Below are 22759 nucleotides of genomic sequence, written 5' to 3' on the forward strand. Positions count from 1 at the left end.
TTCAGCTACGCATGCGCAACTATGCCAAGCCCCGCCCCCCAGAAAGGTGAGACGTGTTTTCTATTGGCCGAAAATGACACACTGGGCGGGCTCATTGCAAGAAGCCGGATGTGATTGGCTAAAATGCGGAAAGGGCTGCGTCCGGCGGCGTCTATGATTGGATTAAGTTACCCTTGCGGAGGCTCCTAAACGGAGATGTGCTCCGCAAGTGCCTGTTTCCTTCGGGGTGTTAAATTTTCATAGAGATATAAAACGTTTAGAGTTGCGCGTTTAGAGTTGCGCACAGGCTTGGAGCCGGAATTAGAACTTCCGGGCTACAATGGCAATAGTTTCGCTTCCAAAGTAAAGTTGAAGAATATCACCATAGAGATGCCAGGACCAGAAGGATCTCACACTGCCCCTATAGTCAGAAAAACCTAAAGGTTTTTTTAAACATTTATTTATTTTATGACAATGGCATAATAATATAAAGGCGACTTCCAATTTCCCCTCCAGCGGCAGTTGTTTGTTACTCTAGTCTGTTCTTATCTGTTTGTTCCCTTCACGAAGACCACAAAGAGGAGCTCTGTGATTGGCTAAATGCTCGCCCTCATCATTTCCACGCAGTGTTGCTCGTTCTGATTGCGCATGCACGGGGAATTCTGGCTGGCTGGAGTTGGACGTTGCTATGACAACGCGTCCCCCCTCCCCATCTTCCGGCAGCAACGAACCATGATGGGGCTAGAGTCCATCCCAAAGGTGAACGGGGACGGGAATTGATTAATGTGTCGTGTTAATGCACTAATGCATGTTCCCCACTCTTACAGGAGGCAGGCTGGGCACTCCCCATTTTTAGCTCTATGTCCCTGACAGCAGCCTCATGAGGCAGAAATTCAACTGGTGCGGTTTTTGGCACCTAAGCAGAGGCACTAATTGAATAAGCTTTGCCTGCAGTGCTGAATAAATGAATGCCGGCATGCCTGCCTACCGTTCATTCATTTAGGTTGTTTTTCGGCCACTTTTCAATCCTGTCTGCCAAGAAAAATATCAGGGGAGGTGACACAAACTTTAAAACCAGAAATTGTCAACATAATGTGCTTGAGGCAAAATCATCCTTATTTACATGCAAGCATACATAATTAAGACTAGCTGGCTACCATTTATCTAACAAATATATATTAGTCCAAAAGCATAAGCCAATTAGAATTGTTTTCCATTTGACAGAGATATCTGCTATTGAAGCTGCCACCGCATGAATCACACTGAAAAACAATTATTGTGAATCAAAGAGCTTGCAATTAAGATAGCTTCTTGATTAAAAAACTACTTGAAAGTTCACCCTGTAGTGATCCCCATTCAGAAAACCTAGTTAAAATTTCTCTCTCTCTTTCTCAGCCCCTGGAGCACAAAGCGAAGATATGTATGTGGTGAGTGACTTCCTTTGCCCTTCCAAAGAAGTCTAGATGCCATATCCCACCTCAGAGTCACTGCATATTGATGCGTAGCAAAGAGATCCTTGCATTCTGTTGTTCCTGGGTGGGTGCCTGATACAGCCCAGACAATCTTATACTCTTAATTAAGCCAGTGTGCCAGCTATGTTTGAAGTATATGATTACACTTATTTATACTCAGGGCTGCCTGTTTATGTTAGCACTGTGTAGTTCGGACTGTAAGCCACACCATATTTACTTGTTTTCATTTATTCTTCCTCTTTCAGGAAATACCTTGATGTTCACGCCATGGCTCTCATCGATAAGGCCCAAACCACCGATGATCTGAAGAAGTGATGAAGTTTAAGATCTCCTGATTAGCTCTGTTAGGGTGCAAATAGCTACAGGCAGAAATCTTGTTTCAAACTTTCCTCCTATAGCATTTTCCCACTGAAAATTCTCCCTGTGAAGCTGCTGTTTGCCTCACAAGAACAGGCACCATTTGTCCCCCCAAGGGACAAATAACAGCTTTGGGTGATACCATTGGAAGCACCTGGTACTCCAGAGTTGTCATTTGTCCTGATTTTATTATTGTGAGTCGCTTTGAGAACCATGATGGTTGAAAAGCAGTGTGAAAAAATTGTGAATCAAATAAAATATACAAAACACCACACAAAAATGCAAAGTAACTATTCAGAGACAGTAACACATTTAATGCAAGCATTGACAGCTGTGCAGCAAAGTGAATATCGGCCACAGAATTTCGAGAACCATATACATAGTGGAGGCTTGGGTGATACTTTTCCAAACATGTAGACTAATAATGTGCAGCATATTCAGCCAAATAACTAGTGTGCTAGTCAACCACCTTGACCTACAATTGCAGCTTTAAGAGCTGTGGTCAATCAGAGAGGAGCCCATCTTTTTTAGGCCAGATGATCAAGGCAGCACAGAGCAGGGACACAGTCCTTCATGGACTGACAGGGCCCATTCTCACAACCAAAAGCTGGGTAGGGGGAGCATCCAGCCAGGATCCCAATCCCATGGACGCTCCCAAAAACCAGTTATGTGTCGACAAAAATTGAGGCAGGAAGACCAACAGGTGACGTGTGCTAGTCGTGATCGGGGTATGGACAGTGCAGCCAACCAACATTATTTACCCACCATTGTATCAAAGGCGGAGGGAAAGCATGTCCTGCGCTGCCCTACCCAGATTGTGGCTAGCACACAATCACTTTCCTGTCCTCCTACCTCAGCTTTTGCTGACACACAACCACTTTTCGGGAGTGCTCATGGGCCTGGGATCCTGGCTGGACTTCCTCCTACCCAACGTTTGGTTGTGAGAACAGACTCATTGTCAGGTGAAATTCCTGGTGTGCCTCATTGTACTCAACATGATCCCATTTGAGAGCAGGAGGGCAAACCTTTTCTGTATTGTAGACACCCAGTGAGAGGCATTTCACAGATACGTACTCATGAATACACAATAACCAGGCAGTATTCAGTTCCTTGCAGTGCAATAAAACATGAATAAGGCAGAGTCTTTATTCTGTAATGGTTCATTTCCAGAGATCTGCTGTGTAGCATTTACTTTCTTGCTGTCTCTCACTAGGGAGGAGTCTTTTACATCAGAAGGAGTTCTATGACAGAACAGTAAATTCTGAGGACTATAGATTCTGGAAAAACACAAATCTGTATTCAGATGCTGTTTCCTCCATAAAACCTTTGCCTGCAGTGATTGGGTCATGTTAGTCTGTTGCAGCAAAAATTGTCCTGTTGCATCTTAATGCATTGATTGTGGTACATGGTTTGTAGACTACACTCTTGTTCATCAGGTGCATGAAATGGTGTGTGTGTGTGTACGTACACACACACTTGGGTCCGGTCCAGGAACAGATCTGAGAGTAAAGCTGCAATCCTTTGCACATTTACTTGGAATAAATCCTACTAGGACTTACTTCTGGATGAACTTGCAGCAAAGGGATCAGGTTGCAACAAGATAAAATAAATACATCCTAAATGCATAGGGTGTAAATCTGTAAATAATGGATGGGGGCATACTTCAGCCCCATCCCTTATTTGCAGAGCATCTGCTTTGCATGCAGAAGGTCCCAGGTTCAATCCCTGGCATCTTCAGATAGGGGTGGGAAAGACCCCTGCCTGAAACCATAGAGTCAGTGTAGACAATATTGAGATAGATGGACCAACAATCTGACTCCGTATAAGGCAGCTTCCTATGTGAACTATGTAAACTGGTGCTGATTGTCACTGAGCTGGGTCTCACAATCAGTGAGACCCAGTTTAGCAGGGTGCGCGGGGAGAGCGAGCTAAGCCCGGGTGGCCAATTCGGTTTGCTGGCTCTGTGACGGCAATTGTGATTGCCAGCTCTGTGACAGAGCCGGCGGGGGCTGGGGAGCTCGGGGGGCCACAGGGCCCCCAGGAGCTCCAGTATGCCTTGCGTGAACACGCAGGGCATACTGGGCAGACCCCCGGAGCTGGGAGGCAGCTTTTCACCTCCGCTCCAGGGGTCTCCTCGTGAGTAGCTGTGGCACGGAGATCTGAAGGGGAGGGCTAAAAAAGCGGGCTAGCCGCTTGTAAGCCGTGGGGCTCGCCTGCGAGCCCGGTGGTTTACATGATCAGCCAGAATCGGGCTAGGCTCTCCTAGCCCGATTTTGGCTGATCATGAGAATAGCCCCATTGTGTAGCTCACTTGAGTGCTGTTGAAGATGCTGCCAAGAATAGCACATTTTTAATCGATATGCATGAGTGTTGCCAGAGCTCAAGAATTGGAATAGCAGTAAAATTAACCCTCAGCAACCCCTCATCTGCCCGACTACTCTCAGTTGCACACACTTGCAGTGGATTGCATAAAAACCCAGCAGACTCTCATCAGCTAGAGAAAATGGGGACAAGGAACCAGATATGAGTGTGGGGTTGGAAGCGTCCTGCAAAGAGGATGCCTGTACTCACACCTCCCCTACTTCCTCTCTTCCCCAGCATCCTCTCCAACCTGTTTAATCTGCAGGATTTCAGTTCAAACCCACGAGCTGCTATCTTACTGGATCTGTACTTCTACACCATCCTGTTCAGCCGGGAGCAGGGCTTCAACCCGGAACAGACCTCAGCCTTCTTCTCAATCGTGAAGGACATACATGAGGCCTGCATTGGTAAGGCATGGCCAAGCAAAGGAATATAATTTAAAGGGAATTTTATGAGCAGCAAGTCACCTTAAGTGGCGCAGCGGGGAAATGCTTGACTAACAAGCAAAGGGTTGCCGGTCTGAATCCCCACTGGTACTATTATCGGGCAGCAGCAATACAGGAAGATGCTGAAAGGCATCATCTCATACTGCATGGGATGAAGCAATGGTAAACCGCTCCTATATTCTACCAAAAGAAAACCACAGGGCTCTGTGGGTGCCATGAGTCAAAATCGACTTAACGGCACACTTTACCAGAAGACTGTGAGAATGGAAGGCCAGAGCCTCATTGAGAGTACCCCAGATTTTGAAAAGGGGGTTGGGGAGTCTATACTTACACACTTACAAGCCTCATTATTAAATGGAGGGGTGGGCTAGTCCCCATCGCCCAGATCCCACCCTTGTGCTAAGGCTTGTCCCATGTACCTGCTCTTCATAGTGAGGCTTCAGTCCCAACCAGCAGGTTTTCTTATGAAGTCATACATGTGCCAGCAGACAACCGTGATGGGAGAGTAAAGAGAAGAGACGGGGCGCAGCAGACCCAGTGTGCCCTGCCCTCCCCTCCCCTCCCCGCAACCAGTTGGCAAACTGGACTGTAGAAGAAAGTTCTGAGTATTGTTTGTTTGTTTGATTTTTATACCACCCTTCCGAAATGGCTGATAAACATCTCTAAGAGGGGGGTAGGGTCTGAGCTGGATCCGTCACTGACTCTCAGCATCTCCCTCCCCTGCAGAAACACCACTACCCAACGTGGAGGAATGCTACAGCTACTTCTCCGAACTTGTTTTCTGCCATTCCATTCGGGTGAGAGTGTTTGGGACAGGCAGGGCAAGAACAGTAGCATAACCCAGCTGAGACCCCTTTGCCGTGTGCCTTTTCACAGCAGAGCCTCTTGGGAAAGAAACAGCACCTACCGGTTTAACCCCTCTTTCCTTCCCTCTTTAGAGGCCCCCCTTCAGCATTGATCTCTTCAATCAGGACCAGCTCGTGCTGATAACTGACTACGTGATCAACACCTACTTTCGACATTTCAAACTTTACAAATACGCTTTCACTCCACAGGTAAGGTCATCTCTCCTTTCTCTCTCCCACCCAAGGTGTGCAGAAGAGAGTGTACAATCCCTGATGAATATGACCTTCAGTACAAATGACAAATAATGGCTTTCGTACAATTTGACTCATCCTGATAATTTTCATGTATGGAAGCAAGAGTCCAGCTTTTGTGGGTCCAGAGAAGGGCTTCATAAGACGAAACTAGAAAGTAGCAAGCCAACATAATCAGTGGGTGATTTCATAGTCCTGCATTCACACATACAAAAATCCTCTTAAATCCTCTACTTCTCTCCCTTCTAGGTGCGATTGGACATATCTTTTTCTTATATTGGGCTGCCCGAAGAGTCTCTAGAAGAAGGTAAGCATGGATATGCCCAAGTTCCTCCGCTCAAGTTACCTCTAAACATTCAGCAGTTGTAATATCCTTCCTAGCAGGGATTTTAGAGGCACCTCAAGTCATTGATCTGGTAATAATGTCTCCTTCTAGGCAAGAGCCCCTTATAAACACACACACACACACACACACACAAACACACACCCAAGACAAGAGGTCTTACTCAGTTCTGCTACCCAAGATGATTTTAAAGCATCACAAGTACTAAAGTGTCTTAATGGTCCTCCAGAGCTAGATAAGTGTTTGTACAATTATATGAAGGGATCACATAAAACCGTTTCATTCAGAAACTTCTGACTTCCACCTTTCCCCACATCTCATCCAAAGAGTTTAACGTCTCTCTCTTCTGCAGAAGCCATGGCTGAGAGCACAGAAGCTTTGTCCCCTTTGCTGGAGGGTGCTGAAGAGGCAGCCGCTGCACCAGAAGAAAGTAAGCGGGGAGGGGTTCTGTGGCGTGGTGGTCCCAGAAAGTCCCTGGCTCAAATCCCACTTTCACTCTTGGCTCCCCATCTGCAATATGGGAACAATAGTACTGGTCTACCTTACAGAGCCCTTGTAAGGATGCCTGAGATAAAAGTAAAGTGTGCCGTCAAGTTGATTTAGACTCCTGGCGCCCAGAAAGCCCTGTGGTTTTCTTTTGGTAGCATACAGGAGGGGTTCATCATTGCCTACCAGCTATAGTACTAGTGGGGATTCAAACCGGCAGTCTTCTGCTTGTTAGACAAGCATTTCCCCACTGTGCCACTTAAAATGACAATGCCTGAGATAGAATATGTTAAACATTTGCCACGTTTCATCATTCTCCCTCTTTGATTAGTTTCTAAAAAAAACTTTAAAAGCCTCTTTTTAAAGAGGCTTTTCAAAACTGACTATAATAGTTTCTGGTTTTAATCCATTTTAGACCAGACTGCTGCTTTATCTCATTTTATCATATCTATTTGCTATTTTAACATGCTGACTTTTAGTGCATCTTATTGCATGTTATTGCTGTGTTTTTAGTGACTTTGATTGTTTTATTATAAATACACTTTATGGTTATTGTAAGTTGCCCCAAACAGCTGTGTGCTGGAGGAACGGGATATAAATATTTTAAATGAATTTAAATTTGGGGAATGCCAGCCTGAACTCTGGCAGGCTGGGAGGAGTGCTTGGAGCTCTGTGTGGGGCTTGACTTCCCATTCACTCCACCTCACCCTCCGTCCAGGCCCCACCGCTGTGCTGCGGGAGTACATCACATCCCAGCTCAATCACGAGATGGCCGAGCTGCGCCTTGCAATGGAGCAGCGCTTAAAAGCAACGGAGGAACAGTTCAACAGCAAGCTAGCCCAGCTGGAGAAGGGGAGCAGTGCTCGCAAGACAAGTGCCAAGGGCAAGAAAAAGTGAGCCGGTGGAGGGCTGCCAGCAGCAAGAGACCCAATTTTTTAGATGAGAACGTTGCCGCCGCCGCCACCTCCTTACGAAGATGTTCTAAGGGACCCTCTATAAATAATCTCATACCATCACAGGTGGGGAGAATCTAGAGACCTTGTGACCATGGAGTGTATATTGGCTAAAATGGGGGCAACAGACAGACCTTTGAAAAGGCTTTTTAAACTATGCTATGTAGCTTACAGTCGATGTATTGATATCTGTAGTAGTATCTGATCTGTATAGTAATATCTGTGTGTGTGATGTAAAGACATTAAAGACCTTTCCAGTCAGCAGAACTGCTGCTCATTTTCTGCACATTCTAGACACTCTTTCCTGCAAGGAAGCACTTCTCTGTGGGGACCATTTTCCTCCACACTCCATCTCAGTGTTGCTTGGGAAATGAGAGTTTGTTGCAAAATGGGGATTTTTTATTCTAGAATTTGAATTATAGAATAATTGTCTGCATTTATGTTTGTGGTAAGGTATCAAGTTATATTTGAGGTTTTGTGCTGAACATAGTCGAGGCAGCAAAAGCAGCAATGGGATTGGGCTGTGGAGGTTCCGTATGCAGATAGGGAGGAGGAGTCTGTGACAGCTGAGGTCAGTTGGGGTGTAACTGTCACTGGTGGGAAGATGTGATTGATTGGCGCTCTGCATAAAGGAGGAAAGTGTCGTGTTGATTTCAAACAAGAATAAATCCGTGGTGGTTGTTTATCCTGGGTGGGTGGCATCTTTTACTGCCACTCGCCACATGAAGACAGAACGATGGTTAAGCAGTGACAACACAGCTATCCTGAGATGCTGGAGGGCTCAGGGTGTGGGCTGGCAGTTGTGGCAGTGGGCTGGTTATCCAGTTATAAACATCGCAAAACCTCATGGTCAGGCATCAAAAGGTTCTTTCCCCTGCTACACTCCAAACCTCAGCACTCCCACCGTCTGGGACCAGGCCAGGCCCAGAGGCATCCACATGGTGGTGCAGAGACTCTCATTTTTGCTGGGGCGAAACTGACAAGGTGCGTTTTCCCAGATCTTTTCTTGAGCCATTTTGGTTCTATGCAAGGCCTGTCTTTTTGGGCTGCACATTAGCTGCTATGTAGCCCACAATTGTACCTTTGGGTTTAGTAGAAGTCCATCTTTATATCTTCTCACCCCTTCTGTCAGCATCCCCCTCCCAACAGAGAAGACACAGCCCTGTTTGGGAACTGAAAAAACCCAATCAGAGGCTGGTTTTGGTCACATTCAACTTTTATTCCAATTCCAACATAAATGAGGATGTCACAACCAAGAAGACATAATTCTACAGAGAAGGGCTAATCCCCAATTCCCCTTAATAGGGAGCAGGAGGCATGCAGCATCTAATCCAGTCTTTCCTCCTGCCCGCTCTTGGGCCCCAGCTCAGCCATACTGGCCATACATGATCCCTATTTGCCCAGCAGTGGGAAAGTTGGCGGCAAGGGGCAAGAGGTAGGCTGCCTCCTTATTTGGAAAGAAGTGTGCGAAAGGCCGATGGCTGCTGCACAGAGACACAAAGAACCCCTCTCCCCCAGTGCTCCCCCCACATCCTTACATATCAAACAATATTGGTATTCTCACATGCAGATCAAGGGTCCCTCAGCCCAACATTAGGAGGGCTCTTGTTCTCATTAGCCACAAACACAAGATCACACTCTCCTCGACACAAAGTCTCCGTTCGCCACAAGATTGGACCCCTTCTGCATGCACAGTCAATTGTCTCCCATAGGAAGGTTCTGTGACCTGTCATTTTCCCGGAAGGTATGAGTACGGCAGTTCTCTGAGGGGCCCAGGCCTCCTTCTAGTACAGTACCAGGGACCCAGCGATCCCACAGTTGCGTAAGCAACAACAGCAGAGGTAGCTAGTTGGGAAGGTTGTCCATAGTGGATGAGGGGGCCTCCTCTCCCTCTGCACCCAGCAAAACCAGCTGGATGGCCTTGGGGACATTTTCAAAGAGCGCAGCACGGTTCTGCTGTTCACCCTTCTTGACCCAGTGCCCGTAGATGCGAAAGGCACAGGCATCAATCAGCTTGCGGACCCCCTTGAGAGCGTAAGGGTCACACAGCAGCAGCTCCTTGGTGACTGGCCGCACCCGGCGGTAGTTGGAGAAGATGCGGATGGAGGCCCGGACAGTCCATGCAATAACCTGCCAGAGGAAGGAGACAGAAACAACAGCCACCATGTGTGCCTCCCCAAGTCAGAGAGGGGAAGGTGAGAAAAAAACAGGTGAAATGGGAAGCGGTAACTACCCAGAATAATGCCAAACATAGAAGTCCCCATTTTTGCTTTATAAATACACTGCAAGTTTTCATCAAACTGTATGTTGCGGTCCAGTAAGAGAGAAACAGGTCTGTAGATTTGAGGACTTGCAAGGTCAGATTTTGTTGGATCTGTTTATACTAGTGGATTTATTTATTGTTAACAAGCCCTTGCTCTGCCCCCCTCTAAAAGTTCAGTGACAAAGGTAGCCAGTATATGAATAAAGAAAGGACTGGGGGGGATGAAGTAGATCTGAGCGAAGAGGAGTTATAAATGATTATAAATGCAAGGGTTGTGGGGAGGGGAATAGAAAGTGAAAACAAAAGTGAAGAAAACATATTCTTGCAATCCTACGGGAACCTTTTTGGAGTGTATCCTCCATTGTAGAAGGGAGGTGCCATGAACACCTATCATAAGAGGCTATAAGAGAGACCCCATCTGGGAATATTTTAATGAAGTTTCTGTGTGTAAGATAGGTGCGGAATGCCAGTTGTTGAAACAAAGGAATGCAAGGCTTGCCCAAATGAAACAGAAATATGCAAAGTATGTACCTATTAGTGTGTACCTTCCTTCTAAAAACAAAACCTGCATCAATCTCTGAATATGTATTAAGGTTATAGTAGACAACAAGAATGTACTTTTACTAGAAAATCATGGTTTTTCTGACTAGTGATTTAAATCATTAAAATTGAGTCTGTGAAGCGATTTAAGTCATTATTTGTTTTAAATCAAATCACCCCTGCATCCTGCTTTTCTCATGTGATCAAAACAGCTTACAACTATATATAAAATTACAATAAAACCCATATAATCATTATAAAAGCCATTTAAAAGGGATACACATACACGATCAAATTAAAACAGCCACTAGGCCAGGAGTTCCAACCTTTTTGAACAAGTCTACCTCTTCTGTTGCAAACCTTTAAGCTCAGGTACACCAGAGTGGGAGAGAGAGAGAGAGAACAAACGAGAGAACATGTACAAACGTACACACACACACCTCTAAATGTTAGAGTTATGAAATAGGCTACTCCAGTCACTGGCTTACATCCAGACTAATGGATTCCTACTGAAATAAAAAATACGGAACCTACTCTCACTTGAAGTAAACATGTCCCATTACACTGCTTATGAGCACTGTAGCTACAGCAGAGGAAGGCTGAAGGGTTCTGAGTACCCCTAAGAGCCCTTCAAGTACCCCTAGGGGTTCTAGTACCCCCTACTGGGAACCCCGGCACTAGGCGATTAAAATGTATCAGGAGCGAGTGAGGGAAGGAAAGGCCGGATAAAAGAGACAGGTCTTAAGTGATCAGTGCAAAAGCTGGGAAGAGAGAAAGGAGTGAAGAGGCTGCAGGGTCTGGTCTGAGGGCACCTTATTCAGCCATCTTGCTTAAACTAAGCAAGTCTAAGTCTGGCCAAAACCTGGATAGACCAACTGAGAACCCCATGGACACCACCTTGAGTTCCACACTAGAAGGTGTGATATAAAAGTAAGAAATGAAGAAATACCATCAGACGAATAGATAGATAACCCAGAGAAAGTGGAATCAAACATGTAATAAATTGACATGGTATAAACCATGATAGTGGTAGAGTTGGGGCAAAGGAAGAGACCATGAAGTAAATATGGTGGGGGGAGGATTCAGAAAGAGAGGAGGCCAGGTAAACAGGACCCTGGAAGAGTCCATCTGCAATTAAGAGGGGTGCGACAATCCAGTAACAAGAATACCTAGCAGAGTCCATTCTGATAGGTGGTGGGTGGGGAAGGGGGTGGGGAGAGCAAGAGCCTGACTTACCCTGAATTTGTGATAGGGACTAAAACGCCGGACCTCACGGTTCCCATAGCGCTGGAAGAAGGAATGCTGTAGAGCCTGCTCAGCTGTCAACCGTTCCGCTGGGTCCACCTGCAGAAGTCGTGAGATCTGCAGGAGACAGGAGGCATTTGCAGGGAGATAGCAGGCAAAGGGCCAGGGGCAGAGCCTAAGCCTTCTATCATGGTGTGGAATTCAGGAGCAGAGACTCTGCTTGAACAGGTCTTTATGTGTCTTTCCACAGACTCTGTTGCTACTCCAGCCACCTCTCAGCTCCCCTCCCTCAGCCAACAGGCCTTGGTTCCTCAGAGGTATCCTTGTTTTTCAGCCAGTCTGTCAGGGCAGAATTCTCAGCCTTGGGGTTCCCTACAATGTGATTGGCTATCACTGAGGGAATCACCCTCTGGAGTTTCTTCGATGTCCCCCCACCCACCAACATCTTAGTGCATGAATCCAAGGCTGATGCAAGTGGAGAAGAAATCCTGAGAATCAGCTTTCACTAAAAAGAAGCAGCAGCAAGTCTCTAGTTCTCAAGGCTGAAGCAACGAGCTTGGAGGCATAGAGCCTAGCGATATCCCAGAAGCCAGGTGGGGAAAGCAGCAGCATTTCCTTTCCTGAAGAGCAGATGTGGTGAAGGTGGGGGAGGTGTGGTGTTTTGTTCTAGAATTTCAACTAGAAAATATCCTCTCTAATAAAACGCTTGGTGTCCGTTGGTGGACGGACACCAAGCGTGCGTTCGTGCCTGGCCTGTTCTGGGCATGCGCACAGCGCATGCCCAGAACAGAGCAAGGGAGGCACGAACAGCAGGACCCCGCGGCCATCTTGGGCGGCCAGAAGCGGCCGCCCCGAAGAAGCTGGGTAAGCAGCGGCGGGGGACACTGGCCGAGGCAAAGCCGCCGCCTCGGCCAGAGGACGCAGCGCGGCCAAGGCAGCGGCGGAGCCATGGCCTGGCTGCGCCGCCGAAGCCGGGCGGCGGAGGAAGCCAGCCGAGGTGGCAGCGGAGCCGCCGCCGAAGCTGGGTGGCTGGGAGTCCTTGGGGCCCTTGCCTGGCCAGGGAGACCGGCCGGGAATGTGAGGCGGGGGCGGCCCGGACCGGACCGGCAGCGGCGCCCCCAGAGTCCGCCCGGCCGCTGATTGAGCGGGGAAGAGGCGGCGGGGGAAGCTGGCCAAGGTGGCGGCAGAGCCGCCGCCGAGGCCTGGCGGCAACACCGCCAGAGTCAGGCAGAAGGGCGAATTTGGGCCCCTTCCCTTCCTAGCGCCCGTTATTCAACGGGCTAAAATTTACTTGTTTGTAGATAAAGATACAAAGTTATACTGGAAGTTTTGCACTGAATGATGTGAAAGCAGCAAAAGCACTGTGTTGACTGGGTGGTGGGGATTCCATATGCAGACTGGGGGAGTCAGTGCCAGTTAAAGTCAGTTGGAGTGAAAGTTGTGCTTTATGTCACTCTGTGTAAAGGAGAGAAGCATCTCTCTCTCTCTCTCAAGCGTACTGTGGCTAATCCTGTGTGTGGCAGCTCTTGCAAGAGTTCGTGAGCAGAAGCACCTGATTGGGCAGTGGGGATTCCCTATGCAGATAGGGAGGTGGAGCCTGAGATGGTTAAGGTCAGTTGAAATGCAACTGTTACTGGTCAGAAGATGTTCTTGACTGTAGAGGAGAGGAATATATCTATAATCTATATCTGATAGTGGGAAGGGGACTGCAAAGAGAGGGGTTGTGAGGGAGGAAAGAACCACTTCAGGAGAAGGAGGCTGCCGTTGTGTGAATTAGATGGGGAAACAAAATGAACAAGATCTGCTAACTCAGGAAGGGGGGAGGGGAGAGAAAGAAGGAAGGGCAAGGGACAGGCCTGAGCCTGTTAGCAGCCTGAGGGGAATGAGTGGTCATGGCGGCGGCAGCAGCAGCAGCAGCAGCAACAACGAAGGGCCCAGTCAACCACTGCTGCTGTTTGGGGCTACTGAGGCCATTGGCGGAGGGAGGCAGGCAAGCAAGGGACGGGCCCAGGCCTATCAGCGGTCTGGGTCTGAGGAGAACAAGTGGCGTTGGCTGGAAGGAAAGGCCCGGTCAACCGCTGCTGCTCTTGTGGGGATGAGCAGGGGCTCAGGTGAGGGTGAGGAGGTCTGGTCTGTGGGGATAAGGGGCTGCAGCTTGGCCAACAGGTGCTAGCAACGCTGCAGCCGCAACCGTGAGGGGAATGATACAAAGGGATGGAGGAGTGACCAAGAGGGGTGAGGGAGATGGAAGCAATGGGATGGAGGGTGAGGAGGAGGAGGAGCAGGAGTGCGACTCAGGTGAGGCGGGCTGTGGCAGGGGGTGAGGGGAACAATTAAGTACTAGCACACAGGTGCTCTGCGCAGATCCTTCCCATTATGTTTTACTAGTATCTTTCAGCCCGTTAAAATAACAGGCACTAGTCTCTCGAAAATTGATGCCCATTGCTGTGTTTGCCGGACCTGCCGCCGCCGCCGTCTCTGTCCTTCCTGCGGCTGGGCCGGACCCACCCCCGCCGTCTTTCCCCTCCCAGCGGTCGGGGCAGACCCACCGCCGCCTCTGGCCTTGCCGGTTCCGCCCCCACCGCCAAGAGTGCTGCCCGCCCCCGCCCCCGCCCCCACCTCTGCCCTCCCCGCGGCCGGGCCAGTCCCGCCGCCGCCGCCTCTGCCCTCCCCGCGGCTGGGCCGGTCCCGTCCCGCCGCCGCCTCTGCCCTCCCCGCGGCCGGGCTGGACCCGCCGCCGCCGCCTCTGCCCTCCCCGCGGCCGGGCCGACCAACCGGCCAACATGGCAGCCGGCGCCTGCGTCCTTGTCTCGCTCGGCTCTTCTGCGCACGCGCACCACGCATGCCCAGAACAGCCGAGGGAGACACAGACACAGACACTATCCTTTGTCTGAGACACGGACGCACGCCAGGGATCTTATTATATAGGATGGCTTGCTCTTCAGTTTGTTCTGTATCCCCCTCCAGGCTCCGTAGGGGTTAAAAGGTAGCAACCTCTAACAGCCAAGTCTGAGGTAAAAGTATTCTGTTGCAGAGTTTTGGAGGGAAAGTTACAAAGTGCTGAGACTGGTTGTCTCCAGACAGAGACAGAAAGTTCTGGCTGCCTGAGGGAAGAGACTCCCTGATTGGTTAAATTTATCCCTTTGGAATCGTATAAAAAGGAGGGTTGAGCAGCCAAGAGGGAGAAGGGCTGTGGGAGCGGAGAGAGCGAGAGAGAGAGAGAGTGTGCTGCTGAGTGCTGTGTGACCTGGAAAGCTGGAAGACCAAGGGTCGGGTCGAGCTGAAACTGCTAGGGAAGGAAGCAGTGAGGGAGCTGGTCCTATTAGAACCTGCTAGGCCACGGGAGAGAAGGCTAGCAAGCTCGTTGCTTTGTACTTTGTACTCTTACCAGCTAGACTTTTCAACATTTGCTCCTGTACTGGTTTTTTGAATTTTTGCAACCTTTTATTATATTATTTATTTATTCTTATACCGCCCCAAACTCACATCTCTGGGTGGTTTACAACAAAGTAAACCTGTATATTATAGGAAACCTGTTTTTGTTTTTTTACTGGTGTAACTGTCTGTTATTTTAGTCCCACCTCACGCCTAACTGACCATTTTAAATTTACCACACTACTGAGTTTTGATATTGTTTCTGAAAGACAGGAAGTTCAATGCCTAGGAGTGGAACCAGTCACACTAGCTAAAAATCTTATTTTGGTGGCAGCAGATGCTTAGACTGAGGGCCAGCTGTGGCCCTGTGCTTGAGGGCTCAGGGCAAGTGCTGAGAGTTTCCTCGAGCAGGAGCAGAGGGCTGGTTAACCATGATACCCCATGGTGGGGCATCACGAAGGGCTCCAGGGGTTTGCCCCTCCTCATAACCACCAGAAACAAAATTATACAAAATAAGCAGATGTGTTCACTTTGCATAATGTGCAGAACTGGGCTTTCCTTACCACAGACCTCTGCGCCTGGGAAGTGGTATTCATAGCCGCAAATATATGGTGTATTCACAAGGAATGGGATTTACACATTTCCTCCTCTTACCAGGTCCTTGACTGTGTCAGATCGGTCATCCCATTCTGGAGAGCCAAACTGGTATCGCCCCTCCATGATCATCCGAAGCATCAGCATCTGCTTGCGGTGCCAGAAAGGGGGAGAACCAGCCAGGAGGGTGAAAAAGATTACTCCACAGGCCCAGCTATAGGAGGTAGGGAAGGAAAGATTATGAAAAATCTTATTTCTTGCACCCCTCCAGACCCCAGAAAAGCAAAGAACAGTGAAGCAAGAAAGCTAATGCATATTTGCCTAGCCAGTAACTTCTTGAAACCTGCAAATTTCCGCATTCATTGTTAAGAAGCAGGCATGTTTCTAGACCTCATGATGATTGTGGAAACAAAACAAGCAGGCACCATCTGATAAGGATGAGCCTTATTGGGCCAAGGGGGAAAAGACAGGCTTTTGCACTCAATATAGTCATTTCTTCAAACCACCTGTTCCATCTCCAGGACCTGCCTGCACTAACATATTGCCCCTCCCTTGCCCTGTGAGGTGGCATGAGTTGCCCCCTAATCTCCATTCTTAGGCCCCGGGGGGGGGGGGGTATTTTTAAAAAGTCAGATTTCACCCTAATTTTGCCTTTATATGCCAAGTGTAGTTAATGAGCATACTTATTCCACCAAACGTGGTTCTAGAGTTTAGGATTCTTTTCCAGTCACACTTATATGCTCGGTACACAGACCAAATCTAGATGCATACAGTGGGAAGAGACAAATCCACTGAGTTAAGGGATCAGAGAGAAAATCCCCTTCCCAAAACCAGTCCTAAGGTCCTGGCAGGCATGCCCCCCCACCCTCTAGCTCCTGTCTCCCAACAGACCATCCCCACCCAACTGCCTTTTTTCAGGGACAGGTGTCAACCAAGCATCACTTACAGGTCCACCTCCTTCCCATAGCCAGGGTGAGTCTCATCCATGGAGCATTTCAGGATCTCTGGGGCCAGGTAGCCAGGGGTTCCACAGAGCTCTGACAAGTAAGAGTTGTAGAATCAGAAAACCCAAAGTAGTACAAAGTTTGTTGCCCCAAGAATCTGAGGCTAGGAGCAATAGGTTGGCAGAAGCTGTTCTAGGTCATAATATGACTCATGCATTTGATACTTATCTACCCTCTAACATTATCAAAATACCTCAGAAAACATACAGGGCACAGTGCTCCTGAAACAAGTACAATGCCAAAATGTTTTTAATTTACTTGTCTATCTATTACTGATCCTGATTTATCAAGATTCTGATCTGTTTTGACATAACTGTCTTCACACTCTGTCCAAGTAATACTTGGCATGGGCATTACTGCAAGTTTATAATGAGTGCCAAGGGCTCAGTTTTGCCTGCAGGCATTTAAAACTATTCCCGTATCAATCCAGCTGTTGTTAATGACAGCCTACTGTCTGTGAATGTATTCATAAAGAAGTGACATTTTGATTAATTCCTGGATGTTTTCAATGTGACAAAAAAAATTGACCAATTTTCTTTAACAAAACTTTGCACATGTATTTTCCCTAAAAATAAAAAAGAGGGTCAGAGGCAATGGGACAGCCTATCCCGTAATTTAATTTGTTAGAGCCCCAAAGATCAGAACCCTAAAAGAACTTCCCCACCACCCTCACAGGGACATGCTCTTAGATGGGGGATAAGGGCTGGGCCAATCTCCACCTCTCAGCTTCTCCCCTGGCTCCAAATGGCAGGAGAAACCAAAATCGGAGAGCTTGATGTTCAACTGGTCGTCCATGAGGATGTTCTCAGGCTTGAGGTCTCGATGGATGATGTTACTGGCGTGCAGGTAGCTCACAGCCTCCAGGAGGGCTCGCATGATACACCTGAAAAGAGAGGCAGAACCCCGTCTGCTGCTGCAGCCTCTCTTTATTTAGTGCCACAGGAAGTTGGGGCACAAGCATGGTAATGGTGACTCCAGCAGAGGGTGCTGTGCGTTACCTGGTCTCCTTCTCGCTGAGGGTCACCTTCTCTGTAAGGTAGTCAAACAGTTCCCCACGTCTCATCCTGCAGGGGAACAAGGGATCTGGGGTAAATCTATATGCAATGGGGGGTGGCATGGAGGAGAGCACAGACCTCCCCCTCACTAAACCTTAGAAGTGAGGCAACCCTTTGAAAGCAAGAGCCTGCCTGGTCCAGTGGACAGAGGCCAGGAGGATCTGGGTTTGTGTGCCACCTCTGATATGGACCAATTATATGGCTCCCTGCAGAGCAGGGTTCACCAGATGTTGTTGGACTACAGCCCCTATCATCCCATGGGAATTGTAGTCCAACAATATCGGGGGGAGGGGCCCTGCTCTGAAAGAGAGAGTGCTGCAGGTTTATGGTACTTAGTCAAAACGTTCTATTTATCTACACTTGTGCAAACTGAAAATACAACTATAGAGGAACAGGAGCAAGCACACAGGCAGGCCATGTTCCAAAGCAGCAGCCGTTCAGCCTGCGTAGACTGGGAAGCCCAGATGAGCTGGCTACTTCGGTCAGCCGAACTGCTCTTTCCAATAACTGTTGTAACAAAACCTGACAAATGTGATTTCTCCTGTCACCCCCTCAGTTCAGCTCAGTTTCTGGTGGTTGCTTCACCCATTACTTTCCCAATCCAGACTATCATGTTGGCAGAAGCGCATGCTCACATACATGCAAAAGGAAGTGCAAAGGTTCCTCAGGGAGGCCAATACTTGCAACAGAGTTTAGAAAGGTATTTCCCATGTCAGGGGAGAATAGGGTGGATGAAAAGCTTCAACTTTCAGAGGAATGCTACTTACAAGTCAAATACCAGGAACATGAAGGCGGAGGACTCATAGGAATCTATAAGAGTAACTGGAGAGAGAAAAAGAGAGGTGGGGGAGAAAGAGAGGAGTTATACAGCTAGAGTGCTGGGTATTCCTTCAGCCTACACAAAGAGACAGAAAACAGTGCTAGAGCACCATCTGGTGACAGACTACATGCATTACAACTCAGTGTAAGCTCCCAAAGATATATCTGGTGAAGAATGAGAGTACAAGTACAACAAATATTTATATAACACTTTTCAACAAAAGTTCCCAAAGTGGTTTACATAGCAATAAATAAATAAAATTTCTCCCTGTCCCCAAAGGGCTCACAATCTAAAAATGAAACATAAGACAGCCACCAGCAACAGCTACTAGGGGGGTGCTGTGCTGGGGATGGATAGCGCCAGTTGCTCTCCCCCTGCTAAATAAAGAGAACCACTATTTTTAAAAGGTGCCTCTTTACTCAGTTAGCAGGGGGAAGCAGTTAGAAGTTACAAGCAGAAGCATGTAGAACTGTCAATCACTACCTATAACAGGATCAGACAAACCTTTTCTGTGGAACTAAAAAGGTAAAGTGTGCTGTTGAATTGGTGCCAACTCCTGGCGACCACAGGGCCCTGTGGTTGATTTCCACAGTTACGACAAACAAACAGGATTCAGGATTTCTCATCAGCAAACGCGTACATTACAGGTCATGGTACTAATGCTGGAGTAAAATGGATAAGACCACTCAATTGTATTATATAGGAACATAGGAAGCTGCCTTAGCCAGAGAATGAATTGAACATTAGAGCAGTGTTTCCAAACCTTTTTCATTCTGAGGCACACTGGCATTTAAAAAAAACTTGGGGCACACTGCCTGCCCCCCAACACACATTTTTGTGGTAGCTAAGCCACACAATATTTATCCCTCCTCCTCTGTATTCTTATGTAATCATTTTGCTTATTCGTAGCCACCCCTCATGTCCCTCCTAGATCTGACTGATCCCATAATGCACCAGGAAGTACATGTCCCTCCCAGTGCATTATGAGGTGAGCCAGCTCTAAAAGCTTTTGGTGTTGACTTAAGGAGTGAGTCAGCACAGCACACTGGCCAATATCTCGTGGCACATCAGAGTGCCATGGCACACCAGTAGGAAAACACCGCATTAGAGAGATGCCAAGATGAGGGTCTTGGTTGGAAGGGATGGCCACTCACTGATGTAAGGGTGACCTGAGACCTGGCGCAGGATGGCAATCTCTTTGCCCGTCGACACGCGCACCTCCTCCAGCTGCTGCGGGGTCATGCGTTCTGGGGTGACCTCGATAATCTTTACCGCATACTCCTGGCCTGTCTGCTTGTGTATACATCGCCGGACTACACTGCTCACACCCCTGCGGAGAGGAGATAATCAATCAATCCAAAGTCTCTAGACACACTGAAGCTATTGGCGGCGGTGGGGGGGGGGGGGTTAGAGGGTCTCCATGCTACTCAATGAACTTTTTTTTTTAAATTCTTACATTTATATCCCACTCTTGCTCCATGGAGCCTAACGTGGTCACGTTTATCCTCACTATATCCTGTGAAGTAGGTTAGGCCACGAGATAAGTGACTGGCCCAGAGTCACTCAGTGAGTTTCATGGCTGAATGGGGATTTTAACTCAGGTCTTCCCGGTTCTAGTCTAGCACTCTAACCAGTACACCATGCTGGCTCTCAGGGACCACCTCCCATCCCAGCCCAGTCCTCACCTGCCTATAACATCCTTGGGGTCATATTTCTGGTAGAATTCTTTGGCTCCAGCCCAGTCTGGAAGCTCATCATCTAGACCCACGTCCCGCGTCATCCTGCTGTGGAAGTTGGGGAGATGTGCAGAATCAAGATCTGAAAAGCAAGGTGGGGATATCAGGGAAGAACCTTTCAAGGGCTAGCTATACAAGTCCTTGAAAGATTCTTGCACAGAGTGCTCCTATCCCAAGGGAAGACCTTCAGAGAAGTCAAGCTGAGAGGAAGAGGGCAAGGCATGCAGTCAGAGTGCAAGAGATAAGGAAGGCGGTAAACACCGGACGTTGATGGGGATATGGACTGTGTGTACCTGTATGAGTACACTGACTGACATGCCAATTCTGTGAAAACATACTCTACAATCAATCTTTATGGTAGTAGTTGGTTGGTTTTGCTCAGCAGACCAACACGGCTACCCCTCTGGAAGTTCTAGCCATCAAGTTAGAAAGGCCCTCCTGTACAACCACACATTAAGGTTTCATCTTTTGGATCCACAACCAAGTCAAAACCAACAGGTTAGATCACCACAATTCAATGGGGGTGGGGGTAGAATCTCAACAAGCCAAGCAACTCGATGATCCTTGAGGAGGAGGAGGATTAGAAAGCCAGAAGCAATAGCAGAGTGGTAGAGCATCTGCTTTGCCAGCAGAAGCTCCCAACTTCAACCCCTGGTTTTTCCAGGTAGGGCTGGGAAAGACTCCTGCCTGAAACCTTGGAGAGCCACTGCCAGTCAGTGTATGCAATACTGAGATAGACAAATGGTCGGATTCTATAGAAGGCAGTTTCCTATGTTCCAGCCACAACAGCCATGACAGATATTGAAATCCAACCACAGCATCCTGTCAGGATAATGGGATGAGTGGACTTTGGCCTGATCCAGGTAGCATCTCGCTTTCAGACACTGGGCATGAATAGTGAGTCTTATAAGATCTACATGCTTGGGCCAGGACATGCTCACTTTGCTCCCACGTTCTCACTCACAACTACTCGCCTGTTTTTCTCTCACCATCCTGCAGACCTTCTTTGTTCTTCCTACAAGGAGCTCAGAGCAACATTTTACAACCACCCTGTGAGGTAGGCTAGACTAAGCAATAGTGACTGGCCCAAGGCCATCTAGTGAGCTTCAGAGCTGGGCAGGGATTTGAACACAGGTCTCGTTGGAGTAAGGTTGCAATCCTATACATACTTACTTGGTAGTAAGCCCCAATGGGACATTACCAAATAAATATGTATAGGATTGCACCACAAGTCCAAAGAGGATAGGGACATAGGAAGTTGCTTTATACAGAGTCAGGACTTTGGTCCATCTAGTTCAGTATTGTCTGAACTGAAAAGCAGTAACTCTCCATGGTTTCAGAGAAGAGCCTTTCCCAACCCTACCTTGAGACTGAACCTGGGACCATGATCTCCATACAAACCAGGCACTCTACCAGTTACAATCCCATCCCTACACACACTGGCTCTCGGGGATGTTGGTAGAGACTGAGGTATTATCCCACAAGTCTTTCAAAACAGATTCTGACATGAGCAAGTTTGCTAAAATTATACACTAAAATTACTTCCATCTGCTGTGGTTTGTACTAATATGGAGCAGAATTCCCTCGGGAGTCCATAAACATGCACTGAAAACAGATCTGGCGGGGAAGAGGGGAAAACCTTATATTAACGTATATTAAGATATAAACAATCTATATTAAGTGATCTCAATTATGCAACTCCTTATCATAATATCTCTACTCCCATGAGCCTCCCCCATTCTTTTCCCATAACCATGTACATTAAAAAGCAACCCTGTAACACCGGCTACCTTACAATGTTGTTGTAAGGATTACTGAGACAATGTGAGTGGAACCATTTGAGCACTTCCCAAAAAACAAACACAGAAATAGGGACATACAAACCATACATATAAATATTTATGATTGCATAATAAAACATGCCAAGGCCGAAGTAGGCACTGGTGAAACACATGTGCCAATCTTGTCCTCCAGGCCCAGAACCGGCAACTCGGGGAGCGGTAAATGCACTCTGCACATGCTCAGAGGCAGTCTGTTCTGCGGTTCTAGGACAGTGGCCTAGCCCTGGCAACAGGTTCCGGGGCTCAACCCTGGAAAGCCTTACGCTCAAATGAAGCATTGCCCACTTAACACAGCCGGTAAGCTCTTCAGAACCCCACCCCCGTTTCTTTTGCCTCAGGAAGAATTCCCCCGATACGTATTTACGCCCCGCCCACGAAAAGGGACTCCCCGAAATCCTCACCCGGCGCTGCCTTTGCTCGGACTGAGTGAATGACCCCGCTCGCAGCCGGCGACTCCCAGGGTCCGCCTCCCTCCTTCCTGATTCGTCCGCCCGCTTCAAAGGACTTTAAGAGTGACAGGATATAACAGCATTTGGCGTTGGCGAAAGGAAAAACAATCCGTCCCGGGACTGACGAAGGCAACAGTCAGGGGGAAAAAGGGTGGCCCGAAGAAAAGGGGAGGGACGTGGGAGGCAGGAGCGAATGAAATTTAAGGCGATGACGCTAGAGGGCGGGGACTAAAAGAGGAAGCGGCTGTTTCCTCTTCACAGTCGGGGCGTGGGGGGAGCTAGTGCGCCAATCACAAAAGCCTGTGGGAGGGGGTGGAGAAAGGTGCATTATTGACAATTGAGC

The 22759-nt window shown here is 48.1% G+C and overlaps 2 protein-coding genes across 3 annotated transcripts; one reads left to right on the forward strand and one right to left on the reverse strand.

Annotated features, from left to right (window-relative positions):
- The first annotated feature begins 160 nt into the window (after positions 1 to 160).
- Positions 161 to 7755, forward strand: CFAP119 (cilia and flagella associated protein 119). The gene is made up of 9 exons (XM_053261548.1): positions 161 to 738; positions 1375 to 1406; positions 1697 to 1762; positions 4407 to 4576; positions 5342 to 5412; positions 5554 to 5670; positions 5962 to 6019; positions 6408 to 6485; positions 7260 to 7755. The coding sequence occupies exons 1-9, from the start codon at positions 628 to 630 to the stop codon at positions 7436 to 7438; spliced, it is 882 nt and encodes a 293-aa protein (XP_053117523.1). The 5' UTR covers positions 161 to 627; the 3' UTR covers positions 7439 to 7755.
- A 937-nt stretch (positions 7756 to 8692) lies between these two features.
- Positions 8693 to 22594, reverse strand: PHKG2 (phosphorylase kinase catalytic subunit gamma 2). Of its 2 annotated transcripts, none has more exons than XM_053261546.1 (10): positions 22369 to 22594; positions 20076 to 20208; positions 19545 to 19720; positions 18338 to 18392; positions 17514 to 17579; positions 17235 to 17398; positions 16458 to 16548; positions 15572 to 15725; positions 11534 to 11659; positions 8693 to 9624 (listed from the first exon to the last, which is right to left on the reverse strand). In XM_053261546.1, the coding sequence occupies exons 2-10, from the start codon at positions 20168 to 20170 to the stop codon at positions 9340 to 9342; spliced, it is 1212 nt and encodes a 403-aa protein (XP_053117521.1). In that variant the 5' UTR covers positions 20171 to 20208; positions 22369 to 22594; the 3' UTR covers positions 8693 to 9339. The 2 variants fall into 2 exon arrangements, with proteins under 2 accessions (XP_053117521.1, XP_053117522.1); XM_053261547.1 differs by lacking the exon at positions 22369 to 22594 and adding an exon at positions 21669 to 21751.
- Positions 22595 to 22759: the final 165 nt, after the last annotated feature.

The sequence above is a fragment of the Hemicordylus capensis genome, chromosome 6, assembly GCF_027244095.1.
Source record: "Hemicordylus capensis ecotype Gifberg chromosome 6, rHemCap1.1.pri, whole genome shotgun sequence".
Classification (NCBI taxonomy): Eukaryota; Metazoa; Chordata; class Lepidosauria; order Squamata; family Cordylidae; genus Hemicordylus; species Hemicordylus capensis.

What these genes read in the sequence shown, in the direction of transcription:
- PHKG2 (XM_053261546.1), bottom strand. Translation starts at nt 20,170, where the DNA reads ATGACGCGGGACGTGGGTCTAGATGATGAGCTTCCAGACTGGGCTGGA. An exon ending in CTCAGGTCACCCTTACATCA is followed by an intron (nt 18,393 to 19,544) that starts GTGAGTGGCCAT and finishes TTCTCTCTCCAG; the next exon opens with TTACTCTTATAGATTCCTAT. An exon ending in TATGGGAAGGAGGTGGACCT is followed by an intron (nt 15,726 to 16,457) that starts GTAAGTGATGCT and finishes TACCTCCTATAG; the next exon opens with CTGGGCCTGTGGAGTAATCT.
- CFAP119 (XM_053261548.1), top strand. Translation starts at nt 628, where the DNA reads ATGCACGGGGAATTCTGGCTGGCTGGAGTTGGACGTTGCTATGACAAC. An exon ending in AATACGCTTTCACTCCACAG is followed by an intron (nt 5,671 to 5,961) that starts GTAAGGTCATCT and finishes TCTCCCTTCTAG; the next exon opens with GTGCGATTGGACATATCTTT. An exon ending in CGAAGAGTCTCTAGAAGAAG is followed by an intron (nt 6,020 to 6,407) that starts GTAAGCATGGAT and finishes TCTCTTCTGCAG; the next exon opens with AAGCCATGGCTGAGAGCACA.